Source organism: Anas acuta, chromosome 3 (genome assembly GCF_963932015.1).
Source record: "Anas acuta chromosome 3, bAnaAcu1.1, whole genome shotgun sequence".
Lineage (NCBI taxonomy): Eukaryota > Metazoa > Chordata > Aves > Anseriformes > Anatidae > Anas > Anas acuta.
In genome coordinates this window covers 16,424,319-16,451,808 of record NC_088981.1, presented here as the reverse complement: position 1 = coordinate 16,451,808, position 27,490 = coordinate 16,424,319, and the positions used below count along the sequence as shown (strand labels likewise).

The 27,490-nt window shown below is 38.9% G+C and overlaps 2 protein-coding genes across 5 annotated transcripts in view; one reads left to right on the top strand and one right to left on the bottom strand.

The window, feature by feature from the left end:
* The first annotated feature begins 24 nt into the window (after positions 1-24).
* On the top strand, positions 25-12,315 carry MSH6 (mutS homolog 6). The gene is made up of 10 exons (XM_068675851.1): positions 25-307; positions 677-879; positions 3,030-3,205; positions 4,321-6,865; positions 8,206-8,471; positions 9,074-9,191; positions 10,381-10,470; positions 11,059-11,213; positions 11,400-11,599; positions 12,146-12,315. Exons 1-10 carry the CDS (start codon positions 93-95, stop codon positions 12,225-12,227), a joined length of 4,050 nt encoding a protein of 1,349 aa, XP_068531952.1. The 5' UTR covers positions 25-92; the 3' UTR covers positions 12,228-12,315.
* The window catches only part of FBXO11 (F-box protein 11), a 72,885-nt gene continuing 57,676 nt past the window's right edge, over positions 12,282-27,490 (bottom strand). For all 4 annotated transcript variants that reach the window (XM_068675852.1, XM_068675853.1, XM_068675855.1 and 1 more), the window contains exons 11-23: positions 27,337-27,474; positions 19,992-20,209; positions 19,606-19,691; positions 19,430-19,524; positions 18,366-18,488; positions 18,176-18,261; positions 17,752-17,828; positions 17,509-17,652; positions 16,499-16,609; positions 15,292-15,399; positions 14,194-14,302; positions 13,699-13,797; positions 12,282-13,619 (exon numbers count right to left, since the gene is read on the bottom strand). In XM_068675852.1, coding sequence (XP_068531953.1) covers positions 13,490-13,619; positions 13,699-13,797; positions 14,194-14,302; positions 15,292-15,399; positions 16,499-16,609; positions 17,509-17,652; positions 17,752-17,828; positions 18,176-18,261; positions 18,366-18,488; positions 19,430-19,524; positions 19,606-19,691; positions 19,992-20,209; positions 27,337-27,474 — 1,524 coding nt within the window. In that variant the 3' untranslated portion in view covers positions 12,282-13,489. The remainder of the gene's footprint in view (positions 13,620-13,698; positions 13,798-14,193; positions 14,303-15,291; positions 15,400-16,498; positions 16,610-17,508; positions 17,653-17,751; positions 17,829-18,175; positions 18,262-18,365; positions 18,489-19,429; positions 19,525-19,605; positions 19,692-19,991; positions 20,210-27,336; positions 27,475-27,490) is intronic.

Genomic DNA, 27,490 nt, shown 5'->3' with positions numbered 1-27,490 from the left:
CCTACAGGGGGTGGGCGGGGCGCGGGGCCGCCGTCTTGGCGCGCGCGGGCGCTGTTGGCGCGCTGTCGGCGGGCAGCGCTTCCCGGCCGGCCATGTCGCGACAGAGCACCCTGCTCAGCTTCTTCCCCAGGGCGCGGGCGGCGGCGCCGCCACCGGCAGCGACACCGGCAGCGGGCGGCGTGGAGACGCGGCGCCGGGCTGCACGGGAGCAGGAGCAGGAGCAGGGGGGGGATGGCCGCCAGGCCGCCGCCGCCGTCCCCCCGAGCCCCGCGGCCGAGAAGGGGCGGCGGCACGGGGCGGCCGCGGGGTGAGCGGGGGTGAGGTGGGGTGGGGGGCACCGAGGGGATGGGAAGGGGCTGGGGGTGCTGCTGGGGCTCGGCCTGCTTGGGGTCAGCACCGTGGGTGCCGCAGGTGCTGGCTGGGAGGGGTCGGTGCGGGGTCCTGGGGGGGGGAGGTGGGAGCAGCATCAGGGAAGCGAAAAAAAAGGCCAAAATCTGCAAAGGAGGAAAGTGGTGTAAGGAGAAGGCTGAATGCTGCTGTTGTTATGGGCCGTGTGGTGCAGGTGACACCGCTCAGGAGCTTTCCAAGCCCTCCAGGTGCTCAGAAGCAGCGTGCTGCTACCTTCATAAGGGCTGTTCCCAGTGCTCATTAACCCCTGCGCCTCTTGTCCTTGTAGCCCCTCCTGCGATTATTCGCCCGGTGACTTGGTCTGGGCCAAGATGGAAGGTTACCCGTGGTGGCCGTGCCTCATCTACAACCATCCCACCGAGGGGACCATCCTGCGGGGGAAGGGGAAATCCGCCCGGATCCACGTGCAGTTCTTTGATGACAGCCCCACCAGGGGCTGGGTCAGCGTCAAATACCTCAGGCCATATAAAGGTAAGGGGTGGAAATAAATGCTTTCGAAATGAAGATACATGCCCCATGTTTTGGAAGAATATAGTGTTTTTCATAGAAAATGAGTAGCAAAACCAAGGTTAGGCATGTTCTGCACTTTGTAAGTGTAGAGAAAACAAATTTTTGTGGGTTTCAGGTGTGCTTATGGTTATACTGTTCTTTAAGTATAAAACACTCTGCCCTCTTGTTTGTTGGATGACAATGCAAACTTGAAGTTTGCTTAGGTCATAGAGTTTCTTTTTCTTATGCCATGCATATAAAGAATATCAAAGATAAATCCCTGAAGTCCTGAAATATGTTAGGACTGTCAAACCTAATTTTTAAGCAGAGATTTGGGAATTGCAGCTTGATCAGAATAAAAAGATCAGGCACAAGATGTAGGTCAGGTGGCTAAAATTATTTCTTTTTTGATGTTATTTCTTGTAAGCCTTGAAATACAGCTTTGTTAAAATGTTAACTTGAGAATTCAGTGTTAGGGTGGTGCTAGTAGCTGCAGAGCAGGATTGGCACTTGTCATCTTGAAGAAATGACTTAGCCAACTGATGTAAAAATCATACGTAATAAAAATTAAATCGGAATTTTGCATAATAAACCTGTTCTTAGTAATTACAATTGTTATATAACGATTTATAACGTTACTGTGGCTCAAAACTGTAAGTCATTTGCTGTAAACGGTCATACCATGATTCTGTAAATTGTCATTGTGTAAGCCAAACAAGTACTTCGGGTGTAATATGGTATTTTTGGTAGACTGTAGGAGTTGATTATTTCACCAATGAAACAACTTTGATTTCAAAAGGTTCTTTTTTTTTTTTTTTTTAAAGCCAATTCCATCTTGTGTGATCATGTAGTCATCTTTTGTTTACACTGAAGTGTATTGCAATTAAGCCAAAATAATTTTTAAATTAAAATGGTACTGTTATTACTGTAGGCATCTGAAGGTATTCTACAAGAATCAAGTATATTCTTAACAGCTTATAGATACGCTTAAAAGCAAATACAGGTGAGGAGAACTGAGCTGTTTATCAACAGAAGAATAAGATGTATGAAAGATGCCCAAGCACAGAGATGCTGGCGTGCCTACAAGAAGGGTGACTAATACAGAACAGAGTAAGATATTTAAAATGCATGCTTTGCTTTTAAATTGAGATTAAAAAGCTCCATTTTAAACTAAGTAAGAGTGCTGGAGTCTTCTTGGTTAAGAAAGTGGAAAGATTTCTTATTGTTTTTATTGCTTGCGACTGTGAATAAATTTAGATACCACAGGGCTAGGCTTTTTAACAGTTGGGCTTGCAAGAAATAGTGTTTTATGTACAGATTGGTTAAATGAATATGAGGGTGTTGCAGACTTCAGTGTGCAGTTAAATTATATGATGAGATCTGCTCCTGTCACTGTTCAGTTGTCATTATTGATGCAAAATATTTTTAGGTTTTCTCACTGCATTTGCAAAAGAAAAAATTGAGATCCAGTTTGTGTGTTGCATGTATGTTGTAGAAGGATCTGCTTTTAACTCCATCCTTAGCTACTGTGAGCTCAAATATATTAATGTGAGGAAGAAATCTGTTTGGCTTATATTTGAGATAACAGTGGACAAAAGGCAGTGTATTTGTACAAGTGCAGCTAACTTGGAGCTGAATCTTCAGTTTATAGCAGCCTTTGAAGTGATTCACAAGAACAGGTACAAAGACCTCTTGAAGCAGATACTATTGTCTCATGTTGACAGCTAAACTTACAAAGCAGAAAAAAAAATACTCTTCCCCATCTATAGCATACTTTTCTCTTCTTTCTATCCCCAAGCTTAATGTACATAGTACATTATAAATACAGTTTACTTCTTGAGCATGGCGTTAAGATGAATCCCAGCTTCTCTGGGATTCCTTTCTAAAAACCAGTCTAGGTTGGCTGCCTTTGTTTTTGTCTTTGTTTATAGGTAGTTGTGTCCTACAAAAGAAGAGGAACCGTGGTGCTAAAGGGATGTGAGAGAAAGAGAATATATATGTTATAATGTACACCTAATATGTATTATAGTGTATGTTTTATATATATAATGGTTTGAATATATTTAAAAGTGAAGGATGGACTGGTTAAATGCTAGACCAACTTCAGTGCCTGACATGTTGCTGTTTTGTAGGTTCATCAGATGGGGAGACACAGAAGGGAGGTATGTTTTATAGCACAAAACCCGAAATTAAAAAAGCCATGGAGCTGGCCGACAGCGCAATGAGTAAAGATAAAACTAAGCGACTTGAGCTGGCAGTATGCAGCGAGCCTTCGGACACTGAAGAGGAGGAGGAGGAGGAAATGGAGGTAAATTATTTCTTACTTGCTGTTGTTTTTAGAAATAATACTTTATCTTAGAAACTGTCTCTTGGAGCTAAGCAAGGAATATCCTACTATTTTGTAGTTCAGTTACCACTATCTGCTCTTTAATTATGCATGCATATGTACCCCATTGTCTTTTTTGCACTGCCTCTTGCTGTTAGGTTATATGCTGGTGTCTCACCTTTTCTAGTAGGAAAGAAAAGTCTAGTATTTCTTTAGTTTTCCCTAACCTCAGATAAGTTACATAATTTTAAAGTATATCATCTGTGCTCATTGATCTCTCCCAAGTTAGCCTAGGTTACCTACCCACTTTCTGACTCAAAATACTTTTCATCTGCTGCATCTCTATTTGTCTTCTCTGCTCTTGATGTTCCAAGTTCCCATAAATTCAATCAAATTCTCATTTGCCATAATGCAGAAATTCATAGCTCTTTGAGTGCTTATTTTAAGGCATTAAATTGGATTTTGGAGCCTGTGGAGCTGTACCGAAGTGCAAATTCTTATGCTGTTAATGCCAGTTTGTTAGTGGGGCAGCTAAAAGGAGATCTTTTATTGTGTTGTGTTCACATTCTTTTATGAATAATCCAAATACTATTTGAGTACTGCCACGTGCATTGGAACAAACTTCTTTGGAAAGGAATGGTATGACGAAAGAGCTGATGTGGTAGTGGTTTTCCTTACCTCCTCTGCCAACATGAGCTGTTTATTCTTTCTAACAATAATACTTCTGACACAGGTCAGGTCAGTAGGAACAAAATCACACCACTGTTAGCTGATGGTGATGTTTCTTTGTGCTAAATTTCGTATACCATACATCTCTTACCTGTTAGAATGGCTTCTTAATCAGGATCACTAATGTGATGTTATGAAGCAGTAAGGAATACAAAGAGGAGTAACTATGCCACGGGCAGCCAGCTGTTCATTATCCAGAGGGGAAAAAAAAGTCTGTGAGTGTAAACTGAATTGGCTATGACTCCCCTGGCTTCTGCTTCAAGCGTCATAGCTACTGCATTATTCTGCATTTCTAAGCTTCTTTTTGCAGCTATGATATTTCATTTTGTAGCCAGCGTTTTTAATAGGCTAAATAATTTATTTTACAGCAATCGAGTGAAAGTGCATCAGGTGACAGCGATGACCCGAACAGTGAGGAGGATGTGAAGGGCAACAAGCGGTTAAAGAGCAAGGGAAGTGCCACAAAAGCCAAAAGAAGAAGAGTGTTGGATTCTGACAGTGATCATGACGGTTCTGATGTGGAGTTCAAGCCTGATGTGAAAGAAGCAGCAAGCAGCGAGGAAGCTAGCAGCGGGGTGGATGAAAACGAATCTACTGATGCAGAGACAGATGAAGAGAGCATTGCGGAAAGTCCCATAAAAGTCTCCTCTAAACGAAAGAGAAGAGATGTGAACAAGCCTTCTAAAAGGAGCAGCTTAGAAAATGGGCGCCCTGAAGCACCCAAGAGAGCAGCAACAGTTTCCCTGGAGGCCAAGTCTAAGCTGACATCGTTTGCAGCACCTGATAACTTTGAGTCTCAAGCAAATGCTTGCAGTGGAGGAACTGGTGGCTTTGCAGCATGGGAACATGAGAAACTTGACTGGCTTCAGGAAGGGAAGAAGAAAGATGCACACAGGAGGCGACAGAATGACCCTGATTATGACCCATGTACTCTGTATGTTCCTGAAGACTATCTCAACAAATGTACCCCAGGGATGCGGAGATGGTGGCAGCTGAAAAGTCAAAACTTTGATGCAGTGATTTTCTACAAAGTTGGAAAGTTCTATGAGCTGTATCACATGGATGCAGTCACTGGTGTGAATGAGTTGGGCCTGATATTTATGAAAGGCTCTTGGGCTCATTCGGGTTTTCCAGAAACTGCGTTTGGCAGGTTCTCTGATGTTCTAGTGCAGAAGGGCTACAAGATAGCCCGTGTTGAGCAAACAGAAACTCCTGAAATGATGGAAGCGCGCTACAAGTCAATGGCCCACCCAACAAGGTTTGACAAGGTCGTGCGTCGAGAAATCTGCAGAATCATTACCAAAGGCACTCAGACCTACAGCATTCTGGATTGTGATCCGTCGGAGAACCATAACAAATACCTGCTGTGTGTTAAGGAGAAAGAAGACTCCTCCGGACAGCGTGTTTATGGGGTCTGCTTTGTTGACACATCAGTTGGGAAGTTTTACGTAGGCCAGTTCTCAGATGACCGGCACTGTTCGAGGTTCAGGACTTTAGTAGCTCATTACACTCCTGTGCAGGTACTGTTTGAGAAGGGGAACCTGTCTGTGGACACACAGAAAATACTGAAGGGCTCACTTGTGTGTTGCATTCAGGAAGGGCTGCTCCCTGGCTCCCAGTTCTGGAACGCATCTAAAACACTAAAAGTTCTTCTTGAAGAAGAGTATTTCAAGGAGAAACAGAACTCTGAAAATGGGTGTTTTCTGCCCTCTGTGATCAAGTCTATGACTTCAGAGACTGACTCTCTGGGATTAACTCCTGGTGAAAACAGTGAATTAGCTTTGTCAGCTCTTGGGGGGTGTGTCTTCTATCTGAAAAAATGTCTGATTGATCAGGAGCTGCTATCTCTGGCAAACTTTGAGGAGTACATCCCTGTGGATATCGATACCGCAAAAACTGTGAGTTCCAGTAGCTTCTTTGCCAAAACTGACCGGCGGATGGTGCTGGATGGAGTCACCCTAATGAACTTGGAGGTTCTGCGGAATGGAACCAACGGAACCACAGAAGGAACTCTGCTGGAAAGGATTGATTCCTGCTGTACGCCCTTTGGGAAGCGGCTCCTGAAACAGTGGCTGTGTGCTCCGCTCTGTAACCCCAAATCCATCAATGATCGTTTAGATGCTGTGGAGGACCTTCTGGCAGTGCCAGATAAAATGTCTGAAGTTAGCGAGCACCTGAAGAAACTTCCTGACCTGGAAAGGCTGCTCAGCAAAATTCACAGTATTGGATCACCGCTGAAAAGTCAGAACCATCCTGACAGCAGGGCCATCTTTTATGAAGAAATCAAATACAGCAAGAAAAAAATTGCTGACTTTTTGTCTGCACTTGAAGGGTTTAAAGTAATGAATGAAATTGTCGATGTCATGGAAGAAATTGCTGCTGACTTCAAATCTAAAGTACTTAAGCAGTTAGTCACCCGCAAAGCCAAAAATCCAGATGGACGCTTCCCAGACTTGAGCGCGGAGCTTAAAAGGTGGGATACTGCTTTTGATCACAACCAGGCTCGAAAGACAGGAGTGATCACTCCAAAGGCTGGCTTTGACCCCGATTATGACAAAGCACTGCAGGATATTAAAGCTGTTGAGGAAGATCTCCACACATACCTAGATAAGCAGCGCAAGCTGCTTGGCTTCAAATCTGTGCTGTACTGGGGGGCCGGCAAAAATCGGTACCAGATGGAAATACCAGAAAGCATGATATCACGTAATCTACCTGAAGAATATGAGCTGAAGTCAACCAGGAAGGGGTATAAACGTTACTGGACCAAAGAGATTGAGAAGATGCTGGCTGCCATGGTGAACGCCGAGGAGCGGAGAGATGCGGCGCTGAAGGACTGCATGAGGCGCCTCTTCTACAACTTCGATAAAAACAGCAAGGACTGGCAGGCAGCTGTGGAGTGCATCGCCGTGTTAGGTAAGAGGCTTTCTTTTTTTTTAGTTTTATCATATAGCAAAAATAATCTTTCATAGTAACTGATGAAATCTGACCAGGATAAGCAAAAAAAAGGCCCGCAGCCAGCCCTTGATTTGGTTTAAAAGCTGTGGCGGTGATAACAGCATTAATAGGTAACAGTTACAGCTCGCTTCCTTCCTGTCAGTAAAGGCAGAACAGCTGGGTTTCTGGGTCTTGCCATGTGCAAGCTCTTTCTTCATTACTGTTGTGTGATTGTAGGTGTGCATTTCTCACAGCTCGGTGTGGCGTTATTGGTCTCACACTGCAACTAGGACTCTCATGGATCGATGAGTACCTTCCTATTAAATGAAGACAGTGCAGATGGAGGTACAAAAACCTAGCCTGATGGTCACTGTTCAAGCAGACTGCCTTATTAGCAGACTTGAAAGATAAAAGGTGGTGGTTTTCAGTACCTTGACAAAGGTAGCCTAATAGGAGGACTTCCCCAAACTTTCCTTAAAGTCTGGGGTGGAACAGTCTCCTGTATCATCATCTTAGAGAAGAGGATTCTCTTCTCAGCCCTAAGAAGATGTCTCCAGGGGAAAATGAAAAGCATCTCAGATGCCGCTGCAGCAGAAAAGGGAGGACAGGCAGACTGTGAGGACAGCTGTCTAGGAACCACTTCTGAGTGGGTTGGGAGAGCTGGGAAACAGTCAATTAGCTACACGATGGCACTAGCACCAGTACTGAAAAGTCAAAGGAGACTGAGCTTTCAGGCTCATCTGTTTAAAAGTTGTAACGTGTGTAAAGAAAGTCTCTAAAAATCACATAACATGGTGTTACTTTGAAGGCAGCCAGTGTTTGGAACCTTAGAGTTAGGTTAATTGAGGGGGATTGTGCTGCTTTCTGCTAGGCCATCAGAATTTTAATCTTTATTGATTCTTTAATGATTAATTGATTCTGACAAGTTTTAAGCAGTATTATGGTTCTTAACTTACTGTCATGGAAGTTGGTTTCCTCCTCACGTACCTTGTTCCAAATCAAAAAACAATTCTAGAAAAATAATATTTATACACGTATATAAAAAATAAGCTAAGTGAAATGATTCAAATGTTAAAGACTTTAAAAACTAGAGGGGGTATTTTTAATCTGACATCAGCAGAAATCTTGAAGGAGTGAGGAAAGACCTTGTGAATATCCCACCTTTTAATCGCTCTTCAGGAGCACTTCCAGGGTGTTGCCTTTAACAGGAAAACAGGAAAAAATGTTTCCAAAAATGCTGTTCAATGAGTAAATGCACTCCAGTGAATGGATAAAGAAAGATAAAGCATGACTTACTGGAATTTCTCTTAATCTTATAGATGTCTTGATGTCCCTTGCTAACTACAGTCAAGATGGTGATGGACCTTTGTGCCGACCTGTAATTCTACTGCCTGTGGATAGTGCTCCTCCCTTCCTGGAACTTAAAAATTCACGCCATCCATGCATTACAAAAACCTTCTTTGGGGACGATTTTATTCCTAATGACATCATGATAGGCAGCAAAGATGAAGACAGTGGTAGCGAAGCTTCCTGTGTATTAGTAACTGGCCCAAATATGGGTGGCAAATCGACACTCATGAGACAGGTGATTGTCCATCTACATAAAATTGAATGTTCCAGAGTACCTGTGCGTTTTGCATGAAGGAATTACTTGATTTGCTTGTTGATAAAAGACAAAGGAGGTCCCAAGGGTGGTCTGCAGGACTTGCAGTACAATACAGCAATTACACTCTACAGACAAAGTATAATTCTGGTTGAAAATGCCCATGCTTAGGTTGTAGATTTGCTAGTTATACTGACTTTATAACTCTTGTGAGAGAGAGCTGGAAAAAGTGAAAGCATCTTTTATTGCTTTCAGGTGGTATTATCCAGGACTTGGCATCATCTGGCAAAAGATACTTCAAATTGAACAAAATTAAAATAGAGGTCATAGGCAACTGGGAAAGCAGCAGGGAGTTTGCTTTATAAACACCAGTTACTGTGATAATTTACGGTTTGAAGGCTTTCAGAGTAGTTTTGTCCTAGTTGAGATGATGATGCTATAATCTGCAGGTTTTAAAGCAGTAGCAAGTCTTGTGTGTCCTAGTGTTTGTTTCAGGGGAAACATGGTTTCATTCCTTGTTCTCTGTGTGGAACTGAAACTCCAGACTTAACAAACATTAAACCATTTTAATTTTTATTTTGCAGGCTGGTCTCCTGGTTATAATGGCTCAGCTGGGATGCTACGTACCTGCTGAAGTCTGCAGGCTTACACCAATTGACAGAGTATTTACAAGACTTGGTGCCTCAGACAGAATTATGTCAGGTGAGTTTCTGCAATCCAGCTGTTCAAGGGATTTTACCACAGGATGAGTTTCCTAGTAAATTTGGATGCTCTCTTTGTGCTTCGAGTGGGTGGCAGGTTGGAAGGGGACAGTGTCTCATGTTTCCATGGAGAGCTGGGTGACTAATTCTGTGTCTCCTATTGTTCAATTCTAGGAATGCTTGATTTGGTTGTTAAGCTTGTTCTCCATTATTTTTGACAGACGTTAACAATCATTTGTTATAGACTTTAATATTAAAAAGCCTACCAAATCTGAGGAATATCTTTTGGGATGTTATACACTTGATTAATCTTCTGCTTACACAGGCATCTTTTTCTAAATGCTCTGCAATAGGGAAGTGTTGTTAGGGTATCTGCAGTAGTAGGGTTGTTCTGCTATCTTCCCTCAAGGACTAGAGGTCCTTTGTTTCAATCAGGATGCGTTCATTAATGCTGAAATCCAATTTCTTCAGATGATGGAGAAAGGCAGGCTTCCTTTTTGGAAGCGGTAATTGTCAGTTCTTAGAATATTTAAATTCTTGGATGGAGAGGAGGATAGAAGTCGGGGATGACACAACTGGAAAGGGAAGTCTGCCTGGTGTGGTATGCCAAATGTCATGGGGCTTGAAAAATATTTATTTTTATCAGGTAGTATCTGTGGTATCACAATTCATTTCAGTTTTTTTTCTGTGAGCTTTGTGCTGTAAGATGTGGGTCAGTGAATATGAGAGTATTTAAATTGTTTCAAAAACTTAAGCCCATGTGTTGTTGCACATCAGAAACTTAGAAACGAATCATTCCATGTGAGTTCTTGATGTAAAAAAAATTAAAAAAAAAAATCACACACACATCAGGCCTGTGTCTTGTGCATTTAAGAAGAAGCAAAAGAATCTTGCCTTGTTTCCTTTGTGGCCCTTTTTCATATAGCTAATATACCTGACCACTGCTGTTAATACTGGACAGATGAGGTGTGCCTGTGTTGTTTAGCAACCAAAACCTACTTTTTTTCCCAAGCAAATGGATACCCATCATTTTCATGCTAGAAAAAAATGCTTTATGTTCTTGTTAATGTTTAGTTTGCTAAGTTTTGTTTTAGCTTGACTAAGATACCAGTGCAGATTCCATGAGGTTTTAGCTGTGTTTTTCATCTCTTTGATGACTTGTATCTTTTTTGTTATTGTTTCTTTTAAAGGTGAAAGTACCTTCTTTGTCGAACTAAGCGAGACTTCAAGCATTCTCCAGCATGCAACAGAGCACTCCCTTGTTCTTGTGGATGAACTCGGTATTTAGTCTGTTTTGTAATAGAAATTGTCTAAAATGCAAAGACCAGCTGTGAGGCTGTTGGGCTAAATCAGAACTCAAGTATATAGTTTTATCATAATGCTAATATTTTTTAACTAGTCAGTATCTATGTAACTGGCTCTTAAAAACATGCATTTCTTGGGTGCCCTGGGCATTAACAACACCTTTTATTTCCCAATCCCTATTAACCTATTTCTATTTGAGTTTTCCTGCATGCCTTTGCATGATTACTTCCAGAAAACCTTGAGCAAGTCAGTGTCATGTTTCAGAGCAGAAATGTCTTCTTCCTGCAGTGCAGAAGAGATTGAGATTGTTATGGAGCGTATACTCCAGTGAGCTCACCCTGCCTGTGCCTCTCATTCCTCACTGCTGTTTTGGTTTTCTCCCCTCCATGCTGTTTGCCATGGACCAGTTTGTAATGTTTGTCAATGAAAACTTAGAACTTTCTTTAGAATGTCATCTTTGCTTTTATTGCTCAGTCTTAATGCTTAATGGGGGTGTCTTCTGTAGCAGGTAAACTGCCACTTCTGTTCCTGAGTATACCAAAGCTTTTCAATTTCATCTCCAGGTAGAGGCACGGCTACTTTTGATGGAACAGCTATAGCAAGTGCAGTTGTTAGAGAACTCGCAGAGAAAATCAGGTGTCGAACCCTGTTCTCCACACACTACCACTCCCTAGTAGAGGATTATTCACAGAACGTTGCTGTGCGGCTTGGTCACATGGTAAGTACAATAAACTGTGATACACAAATCTTCCTCGTGGCTGGCGGATCTTACGCTGTTCATGATTTTCTACAGTCAGCTGCTCAGAGTCACAGAGGTGTCCTGAGAACAGGTAGTGATGTTTCATGCATTTATTAGTCTTGTAAGTATTACATACACTAACTTGTGGTAACAAAATCTTTCTAGGCATGTATGGTTGAAAATGAGAGTGAAGATCCAAGCCAGGAAACTATTACATTCCTGTATAAATTCATCGAAGGAGCGTGTCCAAAAAGCTATGGCTTCAATGCAGCAAGACTTGCTGATATTCCAGAGGAAGTTATTCAGAAGGGGCACAGAAAAGCAAAAGAGTTTGAAAAAACAATGATATCACTGAGACTGTTTAGGTAAGGCCTTGGTTCTCCATTTCTAAGTTACACATTGCTTACTAGGCAGACATCTTAAAATTTGGGCAGCTGCTTCTGCTTTGCTTACAATTTCAGTCTTTCAGCAGAGGGGGAAGGAAAAACTATATGAATGTCAAAGGTACTTCACAAGCATTGAGGGAGGGATGTAAGAAACCCTGGCTGGGACATAGCCGATATGATGAGTAATGCAGTATTTTGAGGCTGGGTCATGTGCTAGTCTGCGGGGCTAAGAGCTTGATTTGCATAGGTGCTAGGCTGGATGTGACCTGAGTCGAACTGAGGGAATGCATGAATAAGTCCTTGCTGACAGCTGCTGGGTGGGTACTGGGGGAAATCAGTTGTGCAGGAACCATGGTTGCAGCGCCTCTGCAATAAGGCACTGAAGGCTGACAGCAGCCTTTATACCACAGGGGGAAAAAAAAAGTCACGTGTCTTCTAAAGCTGTGCAAGTAAGAGGAAGCTTATATTCTTGCCCCTTGGTGGGGTGGCCGTGTTCAGTAACAAGGACTTTGTTATTTTCTTTAGGTATCTGTGCCTGGTGGTAGATGATGCAACAAGTGATGCAAATGCAGTTCAGAAACTTATCACTATGATCAATCAGCTTTAAGAACAAAAATGCTTTTGTACTGGCAGTTTCTCAAAAAGGTGGTATCAGACAACGTTATGATCTAATAAACTTTATTTTTTAAAAATGACCATTTTTCCATTGTCTTTCCTAGGAAATTAAACCCTTTAATTCTTACCTACCCTCTACATAATGGTTATTGAGTACTCCACAATATATTAAGTCTAGATGTTATGGTACATGCATACACTTTCAGGCTGTTGATTACCCACTGTCACCAATACACATAAATGGAAAAAAGCTATGAAACGGTATAGGGCTGTATATATACTTGTCTCAGCTTCATTAGAGCAGGAAATTGCTGTGATTTCCAGCCGGTTATGTAAAGTAATGTCCAGACTGTTCAAAAAAAACTATGAACAGAGTAAAATACAAGACTGTTTTGAGGAGACTTTCTACTGTGTACTTTAAAACATAGTAAAATTTCACTCACAAAACTTAGTTACATGGGTACTTTGTTTTATAGTGCATTATATTCTAGGAAGTCTCATTAAAACACTCGCTTTTTTGTTAGGGTGGTTTGAGTACAGACTATTGCTGGGGCAGGGAAGGAGATTATTCTAACTTCAGAGGACACCAGAAAAATTGCTGGATATAATTTAAGATTAGTGTTTTCTCTTTCATAGAAAGAACGTACATACTGGGACATGAGTACAGTTACAGCAAGTCTAGGTGTGCTAACAAAACAGGACACATTCAAGTACAATAAGATTTTTTTTGCTTGAAATTAGAAACAAACTACATGAGATTAAAGCATTAAAATCATATTTCTCAATCTGAATAAATGTTAAAAAAAAATCAAAAGAAATGCAGAAGTGCTAGCTCACATTTTTTTTTACCATGTTACAAAAGCAATTGGTACCCATGTCCATAAAGGCAGCAACAAAGAATGCTGCTTGTCTACAGAATAGTACTACTGCAAATTGGACTGCGTTTCAATGCTACTTGTAAAAACACCAGCTTTCAGAAGTTGGTATCTGTACAAAATTGCAGCTTATTTTTCTTCACTTCTGTCCCTTCAAAGTCTTTGTTTACACAGTAATGCTAAAACGCCCAGTTCTGTTATCCTGAGTCAACATATTGCCACTTTCTTTTTTGGTAGGTTGAGCTCCATAGTGTCAACACCTCACACATCCGCTTTAATACAGTCTCTTTCTGCAGAAATGGGCAAGTATAACTTCCTCCAAAAAAAAGTTTTAACAGTTATGATATTAGAATGGCAGGACTTTCTTTCTGAAAGGAATTCAGTTGTGCTGCAATGTATTAGATTCTATAGGTGGAGCAGAGTCATATAGTGTATCTGTGTCATGAGTAGGCTCTCCAGCAAGCGTACAGGGATTAGACAGTGTTCCAGCACCACAGTCACAGAAAAACCTACAAAGAAATAGAACTCTTTAGTTTTCCTGTTCACTTGCATTGCCAAAATTGCTTTACATACTTGTTTGAAACGTACCTATCATGCCTAATGAATTCTACATCATGTCCTTGATGGCACTTCTTAATACAGTTCACACATATGGCATTACGGTCTGTGGTGTTACAGGTATGACATCTGAAGAAAAATACATCACATTGCGTATGAATCAAAAACTGATAAGCTGGGAAAAATGGTTGGGGGGTGGGGAGAACAGTACTTAAGAAAAACATACGAACAGGACTAAGGCTTGAGAATTTTACTTAAACTTGGATTTCATGGCACACTTTCAGTTGTGTGTTTTGAAAAAAGTTCTGCCATGTAATCACTTAGGGCTTATGTTCATGGTAACCATATCTTCCCCAATTCAGTAAATTAAAGGCCATGAAACTTAAAATTTTTTCTCTTGCAGGTGAGGGAAAACACATCTTTGTCTGTTACTGACATGGCAATTTTTAGGGGTCCTGCTAAAAGAACATGTGTGAGAATTTATTTGAAAAACCATACTGTAGGGGAATAAAAATAAGTTGTTACCTGTAGAAGTCATGCATTGGATAGCTGGTGTAACTTGATATCTTATATAAACACTGGCCTCTACTGACAGCTTTTTCTATGGCATCTTGATTGTTCATTATTTTGTTATCTGTTAGGGAAAAAAAAACCACACTAATTACACCTCAGTCAATGAATACATTTACTTTTTATTATTATTATTTTTAAAGATGTTAGTTTTTTGCCCCCCCTTTTAAGAGCTAGTACAATTAGGAACAGTTAGTGTTCTGCCTGCACTTTAGTTTTGGCATTTAAGCACATCACATACTCAATGCCAAATGACAAGACAGGTGCCCAGACAGTGCAGTGCTGTCCTCAGACCAGAAATACTGCTGCTCTATGCACTTTGCACAAACCATCTGATAAGCCTTTGTTTAAATACTCTTTGTGAACTGGCTAGTGAAAACAGAGAAACCAGTTTAACTTTTCTGTTCAGATGTCTGAAAATCCAATGTCTGAAAGCCTCTAGTCTACCATGAGGACTTTCATACACCCCTTCAAATAGAGAGGAAACCGGAATTAGGCCTAAAATTAGGACCACCTCCAGCATTTAAAAGATGCATTGAATGCATAGTGGACTCCTCCAAAATGACCTTGTCTCATGCACACTAGCTTATTAGACATGGACATTTTAGGTATATAAACTATTCCTATTTTCTGAAAAAGTGATTTGGGATCATGAATGTTCATGCTTTTATATCCTAGCAGCCAAGTGAGGCATAGTTCTTTACTAGACTCTTGCTCTCAGATTTGTGACAAAAGATTTACCATTATACTAGTTTAGAGTATGAATTAGCTAAAATCCAGTGACCAGTTTAGAAACAATTTTGAGACAGAAGAGCTAATAACAGTTTTAATAATAGCAAAACCTTAAGTTACCTTTAAGAGTTTCTGGCTGGCTGTCTAAAAATCAAAGACAGCTTAGCTTGGCATACTACCTTCAGCTAAAAGCTTTAATTACAAACTCAGCTTAAAAACATAGCAGATCTGAACCAAAAAGTGTTACAATAAAAAAACAAAACAGCACCAAATTAGAAGTGCAAAGTGAACAAACAAAAACAAAGAATGGCTCAGGCTCACCTTTCATTGTTACATTGACACCAGATGCTAGAAATAAACCTCCAAAGCGGTTGTTGAAAATCTGATTGCCTTCTAATGTTGCAGTTGCATGATTTGTTATTTCAATACCTTTTTTGGGTTGGGAACAGAGAAAAGCAAAGAAAGTGGGAATAGTTAGTTGTGCATATTTGTACCTCTCTCGTAAGTTGTGAGGGTTGATTTTGTGTATTTTTTTTATCATAAGCTCAGGGAAAAAGTAAAATGACACAGCTGGAAATTGGACTCCGAACCGCTACAAAACCGAGGTTCAAATACTTGTTGAATCCTTTCAAAGAGTTACAGCCGGCATGCATGGCTTCTGGCAGTAACAATATATTACCAGTTTATCTGATAATAAAATGCTACTTTTATCAGGCACTTTCAAGGGACATATGATTTCTGGGTGTTTAACCTGCCATCTTCATGTATATGTGAAAGTTCTTGTGCACATAACTTACCTTTCTTAAAGTACCTTTTTATTATATATATACATTTTCAAGATAGGGACCTAAAAATCACTTAAATTTTAGCTTTCACTATTAACCCATGTCTTCCAAGTCATTTGTCCAGGACTGCTCCAGCAACCTATCCTTCCCCCCTACTACACACAGAAAACAACACCTTTAGAGACGCCTTCTCAGAAAACTTGCTTCTTCTGAAAAAAAGATGGGAGAAAACTCAAGAATGTGATTTTAGTTGAAATGGAATAGAATTCAAGACGTATGGAAGTCTGGTCATTAAGCAATAAATTACACAGAAACCGTTATTAAACGTTCTTCATCTCTTTTGGAATCAGAAATGCTCATTTCAGTAATTTTTCAAGTTTGTAGAATTAAAGTTAATCTTGAGATGCAATTCAAATCTTAAAATACATTTGCTATGTGTTTCCTTTGTTTTAAAGCAGTGACAAAACTTTCTAGACAGCTTTACCAATTACTTCTAAAATAAAATAGCAAAAAAAGCAGAAAAATTAGAAGGCAGAATGTGCATTATTTCTCAACACATGAGTAATTCCAGAACTACTGTAAAGATTTTTTGCTACAATTCTGAAATTGTTTCAAAAATACACTGAAGGATATCCTGATTGCTTGTGAAAATATCTAAGTACTGTGGGGTGACAAAACTCACAAAATTAGCTTTGTGAACAGCTTATCCTAACACTTCAAAATTTGATTTGAACAACACAAACCTGCAGCAAATCCATCGAATATTCGATTTTTCCTTAGCACAGGGTGGCTGTTGGTGCTGATAAGAACACCAGCTTGAGCATTCCTGAAGATATCATTCTCCTCCAGAAGACCTATTACAGAACCAACAAACATTTCAGATTGTTAACATTTCCTTATCTGTAATCGTTCTGTGAAAGGTATTACTTTCATTTGGGGAATACCCATCAATAGCACTGAAGTTAGTTAGTGATGCAAATTTAAAGCCATTCTCACTGTACAATCACATTAGGGTATTTTTTTTTGGCACACATGGTAGAATTTGGAAATGCATGCACCATTACAGAAAATTCCTTTAAGTGCCATTTTATTTTTGTGGAAAGACTGAATCTTTTGACTTCCTGATCTTTTCTTTAATTTTTCTAGCATCTTTTTGTTCTTGTCTTCTAAAACTATCATCCTGTCGACACAAAGCTTAACTTGCATTTTTGTTATTGCAAGACTTTAAAATGTTTAAAATTAAATCTCATTTTACCTACAAAATATCAAAAGCTGTTTTCACACAACTAGCTATCAAACAATAGTCAGAAGATTTTGGAAGAGGACCATTTCTAAATCTAACAGGTGTACAAAGATTACTTTATAAATCTTTTTTTTTTTTTTCCTTAAATTTTTGACTCTGGCAAAACATGAAATGCTCATATGCGAGATTTTGGCTAAGTAACTTCAATTCAATACTGTCTCAGTGAAATGGCGAAGCTTACAAAAACAGAAGAGACAAAATGACTGTCCTAAACAGCAATCTAACAGTCTTCTTGGATTAGATTAATTACCTCTCTGCCCCCCACAGAGTTCAGTATTAGTGATGTAATTAAGGCTAAAAAGCATCACTATGTATCTGTTATAGCTATTTTATTACTTCAGAAGACAAGAGCTAGTTTTCTAAAGAGCACTTTAAAAAGGACACAGCTTAATCTGAAATTGAACTCTTATCCAGAATACTCAGTCCATGCTAGCAAGGGAAAAAATATACCTCTTCCCCCATTAAATATACAGATGCCTCCATCTCTTCCATCATGAATTTTATTTCTTCTTAGTGTAGGGTTACTGTCTGTTTTAATCCATACACCAGCCATTGCATTATCAAAAATTTCATTGTCTTCTATAAATCCAAGACCTTAAATTGAAGTGTGGAAAAAAAAAAAGAATAATAAATGAGAAGAGATAATATTGCAGAACATAAACAGTTCTGAATAAATGAGAGAAACAGACCTACCAGAATTATAAACAAGAATACCACCATTCTGGCCTCCCCAGATCTTGTTGCGTCTTATTTTGGGGTTGCTTCCAGTTCTAGGGAGATACATACACAAAGAAGTCATTTAACACATTTTACTATTTCTCAAGGCCAAAGATTTGAAGCACCTCTGCAGAAATGCCCAATGGATCTCATTGTTTGGAAACCTGAATAAAATACTGTATTTTCAAGCAGGCAAACAGGTTTTAATTTTTACATGCTTCACAGGTCACACTTTCTGGTCAAAAACCAGGCTATATTAGAAGCAATTCTTTATTGAAGCAGAGGATATTCAGAAATACTGAATTCCAAATAAGTTATTTTTAGAAACTGAGTGACAAGAACAGGTTAAAATAGCACAACACAATGTCTGCTTAGACATAAGAATCAGAATACATTTTACCTTATCTGAACCCCTGAGTACATGTGATTATAGATGTCATTGTCTTCTAGCACGCCATGTCCATTGTCATAAAAATAAACTCCGACCTAACATACAGAAAAATAAATTAGAAGTTTGAAAGTAAAATATAAAAACACAAAAGAACTTTCTTCTTTTTTGCCCCCCTTCTAACATGCGAAGTAAAACTCACCTGTTTCCCACTATGTATTCTGTTTCTCCTCAAGACTGGAGTGCTCCCTGTTGTCACCCAGACCCCAGCCAAAGTATTGCTGTAAACTTCATTTTCCTCAATCACACCTTGTCCTTTTTCATGCTAAATACAAGAAGCATAAGAGTCGAGAAAAATTGCTAACTGCAAATATTGTTTATCTGGTTGCACCCACCATCCCCAACATGGATTCTTTACTGTGGAAATATGATTCCCTTCCATTTGAGTACATATTCACACTATTTTCTAAAAAAAATAACATTACAATTTTGACTGTTTGTCATAAAATAAGGAACACTGTACATCTAAACCACCATATTTGAAGGCTCTGCAGTAGTATTTGCTAATCTCTGCTAGCTTTTGCTAGAAGAGTTATTTCCCCAGCACCATGCCATCAGATGAAAGCTGTGACACGTGGCACGTAAACCTACACCCACCCTTGTCCACCAGACTGACAAAAAATTGCATGTCACTTAAAGTGACATCTTTACCACATTTTTGTGCTTAAAAGCAAAGCAACAGTATGAAGTTATATCTGTTGAATGAGCAGATGAACACATACAGCATTAGCTAAACATTTGGTAATTTCTGGTAGGAAAATACGCAGATATTTCTTTAAATAAAATCTGATATAGCTCAAGGTGGCCTGACAGCTCATTGTGCTTTATTCCTCACTTTTACAATACATGCCTGTACTACAACTGCAATGCATATCGTAACTTGAAGGAAAAAAAGTATCTCAGGTTAGTGAATGCACGTAAATGCACAACACTCAAAAAAGCTGAATAGATTTCTAAATTTATTTTATTAAAAGCTTTTATCCAACAAGTGAAGTTCTGCCATCCTATTTTAAATGGTATACTCTATAACAGAAATAATTTAGGAACATTTGTAAGAGCCTTAATCTTTTAAACATGAGCACCAGCTTCAGCCTATTATAATTAACCTAAGAAATCTAGTCATTTTAAGTACAAACATTTTACACTTTGGCAACGTTTCTATGAACAGAAGCTAAGTTTGCATGCCTGCTTGTGGGTCATGCTTACCACGTAAATTCCACCATGCTGACCATCATGAATCTTGTTGTGTCGAACTATGGGACAGCTGTTTGTTCGAATCTGTATTCCTGCTAATGCATTACCTAATAACAAAAATGGTATTTAATGCAATGCATATGCTCATTTTTCTCTGAATTTAAGATGCAATAAGCAAATCAGCTTACCATAAATGTCATTTCCTTCAATAAGGCCTCTTCCATCACCAAAGATATAAACACCACCTTGATTCCCATTAAAAATTGCATTGCCCCTAAAAAACAAGAATCAACATTATGAAATTATTATAATAATACTACACAATATATAATGTCTAGGACTGTATAGTACTCAGACTTGAAATATTTTTTTCTGTGTCTTTTCAAGAAATATACTCTTCCAAATACACACACAAATTAATAAACACAGTTCAGTCAAACACAGATGGTATCTCATTTTTACATATACAGGAATATTTTCAGTTCATTAGAAATAAATGAAATAAGGTTGCACTTTTCCAATTCTGATCAACTCTCCTATTATAAGTAGTGAAATATTAATGGGAAAACAATACCTTATTGTTGGGTCACTGTTTGAGGTAATCCATACACCTGCAAAATTGTTTGCATAGATTTTGTTCTCTATGAATTGTCCTCTTCCTTTTTCATGAACATAGATTCCTCCAGTCTGGCCATGATGAATTTCACACCGAACTACTGTAGGATTGGCATAGGCTTTAACTTCAAAACCTGCTATCCTGTTCCTATGGATGTTGCAGCTTTCAAAATAACCCTTAAGACACAAAACATACAAAGTTTCCTGTAAATGTCTTTTCTCAAGTGAAGGCTGAACATTGAGATGTTATTTTCTCCCCTCCAAACACCATGGACATTTAAAAGGAACAGTATCAAAGCTGACAAAACATCAGTACTTACATGGCTAATGAGAATAGCTACTGTCACTATATCCTGTTTTTCCCCAAAAATAAAATACCGTTTCAAAGACACTCTGTATTGCTATTTATTAGTACTGATTGAATTACAAGTAAAAACAGCACCTCAAAGAGGACCAAGTATCAGGTTTCTTTAGCAGCTACAAAGCCCACGCATCTAATATAAGAAGGACAATGTCAAGAAGACAACCTGCTTTTTTTTCCTGCCATATACATATAAGAATATAATAAATTTGGGAAGAAGTGTCCTAAAATTCTTTGTAATGACTGGTCAGAATAAATGCATATGGATGGCTGTGGGAGATAAGCAACTTTTCCAGAGCTTGATAGTAACCTCCATTTCCTCAAGTGTGAGCTGCCAATGAATAAACACCCCCATGCAGTTACACACTTCATTTAGACACTGCAGGGATATTTGTCAATTATAAACAAGCAAGAATATATGCAGTTTAATGAAGAAATCAAGACAGCATGTGCTTTACCCTACTTTGAGGACTGCAGACAGGAAAGGGACTACATTGATTAAGCAAGCTCCAGAAAGTACTATCAGTGTACACGGCTTGGCTCCTCAGGCCCGTGTGAGAAGTCAAATGGAAATGACACTTTTTTGTAAATATTCAGAATATATTTCAAGAATTTGGGATTAGGTCTTGTCTCAAAGTGAGATGAGACATTTTCAGAGTTCTTGAAGATGCCGTACAATAACAGACAGGGAAATATAAAAAAAGATCTCTTTAGAAATACACCTGTATGCCAACAGGCAGCCTTCTGTGATTCTCATCCCCAAAGGAAACACTATTTTCCCCTTGTTGTTTGAAGAGAGGCTGTATATGAAACTTAAGCAGGATGACAACTTGGTATTAAAAAAGCTTCATCCTCTTCATGGTGGAATACATCATTTCAATTAAAATACTACTTCATGGTCTGGTACCTTTTTAATTACTTCACAGATTATCTTTGAGTGCCAAATATGCTGCAACTATGAAAACTGCTTGGGTACAAGAAAAAGGGTATATAAGATGTGCTTCGTCACAGAAGCCACACAGAAGCTGCAAACAGGGTTGCTTAATATAAAAAAAGGCTCTGTGATTAGTAACAAAGAAGGAAGAAACAATCACAGAATCATAGACTGGTTTGGGTTGGAAAGATCTTTAAAGATCATCTAGTCCAATACTCCCTGCCATGGCCTGAGACCTCTTTCCCTAGATCATGTTGCTCAAAGCCCTGTCCAGACTGACACTGTGTACTTCCAATAATGTGGATGCATGCAGAAAACAGATTACAAAAACACCAGGTCTAAGCAGACTCAAAATACTATTTCTGAAGCAGAAAGAATCACAGAATCACAGAATTGTAGGGGTTGGAAGGGACGTCAAGTGGTTATCGGGTCCAACCCCCTACTAAAGCAGGTTCCCTAGAGCAGGTCGCTCAGGTAGGCATCCAGACGGGCCTCGAATATCTAAAATATATGAAAAGCTACTAATAAAAAAAAAGCTTCATAATATATGAAAGCTACTTTTAAAACATTGGGAAGTAGTCTCCATACAAAATTTATTTAAAATACCAGGCAAGGCATTAGCTGTAGGCACAAAACGACAGTTACAATGACAGAAGGACTGCTGTGTGGGTAAGACAACACCGGTGTATCCTGTTAAGACCCAACCAGAGAAAGTAATTGCACGCAAATACACACCACAGTAATTGTAGTGTTGATGCCTCCACGTGCTACTTAGCATACAACGTGTATGTGATAGCAAAGATCCTTTCCTGCAAAGTTGGACAAGATGAGGAGACTTTTTGCATCAAGACTAACTCAGGAATTCATCGTGTTTGCGCTTTCTACATTTTATCTAGTCCAACAAATACTGCTTTGAAATATATTAGGGTTACATTTTTTAATTGATGCAATTTTGTTCACTGTTTTTTTTCTCAGAACAACTTTTCTGTATTTTTATATATTTTTTTCTTATTTCAAGGGTTACAGTATTACAGAAATCCAGACATTTCACATTATTGTTTGAAAAATATAGGTATTCAAAAAAAAGGAAATCATGCAAATTTTAAGATTTCCTAAATATTTACTGACACTCACAGTCTCAACAGGGCAAGAAAAAGACCAAGATAGAAAGAAGAACTGCTAAAGAGTATCTGTCTTTGTATTGACTTAATTAAATAAATAAATGTGACTGACAACATTAAAATATACACTCATAAAAATCTGCCTAAAAGTCTGGAATGGTCTCTATTTGAGAGTTGATGGATTTTATAGAAAAAACAAATGCAGCATAAAGAAAAACATATTCAAGATGCAAAACAAGCCCTTTATTTTCAGGGCATAGGAAAAATTTGCTATTGCAGCAAAAGGCCAACTGAATTTTTATGTACTCTACATAGAAACTGGCAAAAGCTTCATTACCATTTTTGGACTATGTAAACACTTCTTTAAAATGATCTGATTTGTAATATTTAAAAGAATGAGTGCTATATTTCTCATTTGGAAACAATGAAAATGAAGACCTATGCCTTGCTCTCGACTTCAAGTTATGAAATTACGTTAGCTTATTCTTACAGTACATTTGAAGGTTCTCTGTTGTTTACGTACGATGATCAAATACAGTTTAGTCTGGCAACTTGTCTCAGGCACCTGGCAAGAGCCATCAGTGTAAGACACTGAGGGATGCCAGGGCCATTGCTGCATTTTTAATGCCTGTTTGTTCAATGTCTGGCACAAGCCCCAGCAAACAGCAGAATACTGCTGGTTTAGAAATAAGAGGTTAAGTTTCTACAAGCATCAAAACACAAAGAACAGTCTGAGAACATGAAAGTGAAAAACAAAGCACTCTTTAACCTTTCAGAGTCGGCACTGCAGTACAGAAACCCACGGGAAAATAATGTGTAGGGTAGGAATTTGGTACTGGAATGTACTTATCCTGCTTCACATTTACAAACAAGCGAAGAAAAATATGTACAGCCAAAAATATACCACATGAGAAGCAAGAGAAAAAGTAGAAAGAAAATGCACACATTCGGTAGGTATGTAGGATTTCTATCTGAAAGATACCGTGTCACTTAAAGGATATTTACATTTTGCACGTCATCTCTATGGCTGGCCTGATACAGAACAGAGGACTCTGAAAAAAGCAGGCTTTGAGATGGAAGGAGGCAGGGGGAAATCTTTCAAAGGAATTTATGACTAAGAAGCATTTCAATAGTGGAACTAGGCTATTCTTAAGGATACTATATTATAAAAATTGACCTATTTTTCTTCCTACTTACTGAAATACTTCCCAAATATACAGGCCAATGCTGTTGCATTCCTCCCCCCCCCCTTTTTTTTTTAAACTCTAAGTATCTCAAAGACTGCATTGCTCTGCACATTTAACCATAGTTAGTATGTGAGACAAGAGGATCATCCCTCTTATTTGCAGCTAAGATAAATATTAGCCACATTCTCTTTAATATGTTATTGTTTCTTTTATGTAAAAAGGAAAATGTCTGTGTATTCCATATTGCTTGTGAAACCACACTGATCACAGTATTAGGATAGTATGGACTGTGTATTCATTCTAGCTGGAAGAAAACAAAATGCTTTTGTTTCAAATGAATCAAGTGAACACAATCTAGTTTTATTATTATTACTGTTTTTCAAGACATTTCATTACTCATTTGCTAAACACTTCAGTACTTATACCAGAAGCTTATCCTAGCCAGATTTTCAACCAACCCTCAAGCCTACACACACAGACAGCTCCCCTCAGGGAATTACTGAAGCATTCACCTTTGCAAGCTTTCCTGTATCTGAGATCACTTTATTCCATGTTTCAGAGCCTGTTTAAGTCTTGCAGGGATATATGGATATACATATCCACTGAAGTGGATTAAGAGTGCTTATACAATACATTAATACAGCTTAGATGAGGCAGTGGCAGCCTGCAAACACTGAGCTAATATAAAACAAAGACGTAATGTCTTAGGTTTGCCATCACTCTGCAAAATGCCCACACAACTACATTTCTAGAACACATATAATGTAAAAAAAATAAAATAAAAAAAATCTGCCAGAGGGCTGCTAGAAGGGAGCTCTGTGCTGGTATAACATTGCCCAACACAGAGCAAACATGCTCCTTAGGACATAAGAGAGGATGAAGAAGTACCTAACAGAGCAAAATCCTACCACATTTAAACTTCCGCTAGCCAGAAGATTTTCACAGAATGGTTTAAGTTGTGAGGGACCTCTAGAGGCTATCTGGTCTAACGCCCCTGCTTGAGCAGGAATACCTAGAGCAGGTTGCGCAGGACCACATCCAGAGGGCTGTTGAAGATCCCCAAGGAGGGAGACTCCACAGCCTCTCCAGGCAACCTATGCCAGGGCTGTGTGACCTTCAGAGGGAACCTCCTGTGTTCCAGTCTGTGCCCACTGCCTCCTGTCCTGCCACTGGGCACCACTGAAATGAACCTGGCTTCGCATTTCTATCCTTCCCTCAGGTACTTACAGATATTGATAAGGTCCTCCCTGAGCCTCCTCTTCTCCAGTATGAAGGTTTTATGCCAGCAGCAAAAATAACAGCAGTACACATCCTGATTAACTTATCGTGATACCAGGAAACTGCAAATTAAACTGCTAGAAGTAGCACTGCATTGCTCCTTTATTCCTGCTTCCCCAACTTGGTGGAAAGAAAAAAAGCATCGGTAGTTTCTATACACAGTGCATCTTCTGTTAGTACTACCTCCAGACATAATTCTCACCAAAAACCCAACCAAGCCTGAGCTAGAATTAAAGCAACACAATAAGTCCTTACAAAGGCAGGAAGATACCCTAACTAAAGGAAGAAAGACCCACGATTTAGTGAGCGTAGACACACTTGGGGATCAAAATATGGATCTTCTAAAGGCAACTGCTTCTCTTCTTCCTCTTTCCCATGATAAAATGTCATGGATTTTTTGGGAAATTCACTATGTTGTGTTTACCATAGTTGCATTTAGTATTTATAGAAAATACGGACATCCATTTCCCAAAATAAAGGCCTTATTTTTTTCAATAGGAATCTGATACCTAGCTCTCTAGCTAGGTATCTAGATCTCTACCTATACCAACACTCCCAACACACAAATTGTAGAAAATTCTCACATAAAAAGTTCAGCAGAAAAGTTAAAGCAATTTAGTACCTGAATTAATACATTTAATTTAGGAATAAGATTACTTTTAAATGTTGGGCTGTTGTTTGGAGCAAACACTGAGTGAGTATAACTTAAAAATTATTAAGTAATGCAGTTAGGTAACTGAACATACTAAATCTGGGAGGAGAGTATGATAATAAGATGAAATACATGGAGGATATGGAAGGAATGGTAGTTCTGAAGGGCATAAGATGAGTGAGAAAATGAAATGAGAAAACAGAAGTCCAGAATGCACCCAAGTTATGTTTGCATTAATACGACTCGGGACTCATCTTTCTTGGCTAGTCAAAGCCATTAGTGTTCAATGCGTGCATTTTTACAAGTATTATCTTTCTTGGAAACTAAGATCTACCAGCAAAATTACAACTTGGATGATAACAGACATCTACTTACGAACAATAACAGACTATCTACTCTGTTATCTAACAGAGTATCAGTTGATAGAACACGCTAAATAATTATGGTCTTCTCACCAGAAAAGAAGCCTAACATATTTAGTCACAACCAGCCAAGCACTGTGTCAGGTAGCAAGGCTAAGAACAAAATGTATGGAAGGGAAGATGCGGTACTATCTGATGGTACGTAACACGTGCACTGGGTTTAGCTGACCTTCTTCAACGGTGTGCTGAAATTAAGTCTTTTAAAAGGAGGCTTTCATGACGACAGCTGCTGTTTATCTACAGCACCTTTAAAAAAGGAAGCCCTAAGCAACTGCCTATGCAGTTTATCGTTCTCTACAAATCCCTACAAGCAGTATACAACTCCTACAACAAGATAATCAAATTCTGTGCTACTAATGTGACAGTAAAAAGGAATCTTTTTTTTTAACACCACTTGATCTGAAAGCAAGCAGCATTAACCTCAGTAGCCCTCATTTAGCTCATTTAGTCTGACATTTAGTTCACTGTACTTGATTCACATTCTGTACTTTTAATGTGCAATTCACATTTGTTTGTGCTCATAATTATAACAAAAAATGACCAGAAAAAATCCTGCCGTTTTTGTCAGCTGGGGGGGGGGGACAGGACTAGGAGTTCAGCATTCAAACAGGAAAAACAATGATTTGGCACTGTTTGGAAGACTTACAGAGTATTTTGCCAAAATCAAATGAGCAAATAATCTTTTATTTGAATGGCAAAAATCCATTCTGCTTTCTATTTCAAGGAATATGCATGCTCATTACATATTAGTTTATGTGCACATAAAATATATCACCTTCATCCCACAGAAACGTTTTTATGAAAGAATGCACAAATTCTGAAGTAAAATTTTGTAATAAAATTTGACAACTAAGTCCATGCTAAAATGAGTCTTGTTTCCAGAGAAGTTGGGCATACTCCGTTTCAGTGATGTACATTAAAATAGGTCTGATTAAGTGTCCACACAGTGTTTTATTTCACATCTTCTACCACCTAAAGGTACAGAATCCTACCAGAAAAAAACTTAGTTTTGTTCTATTTTGAAAGAAAAAGAACAAAGTGATAGCGTAAATGTAAGCCTACCATTTATACCCTACTTCAAGAGATATTTTATCACTTCATCATAATTCAATATAAGAGGCTGCCAATCAACTGCAAAAAGTACTTAAATCTCTCAGCTAAAACTATCTTTAAAATGAAATTGGCCATGAAAGAGCAAAAGAAGCAGCAGTAGGCATATTGTTAAATAACTATTCACATGTAAAAGCATGTTTAAAAAAAATATTTCTTTAATAATGAGTGAAGTCTGAAGACTTCAGCTACGCAACATCATCTACCTTTCTTCGAAAGAAGAAGAAAATAAACATTACCATGCCATGGTCAAAAGTGAAAACGCCAACATCACGTCCATGATGAATGTGATTCCGTCTGATAATGGGATTTCCATGGTTTTTAACCCAAATTCCTGCTAATGCATTGTTGGAGATCTCGTTGTCCTCATATATTCCCTGGAAAATAGAAAAG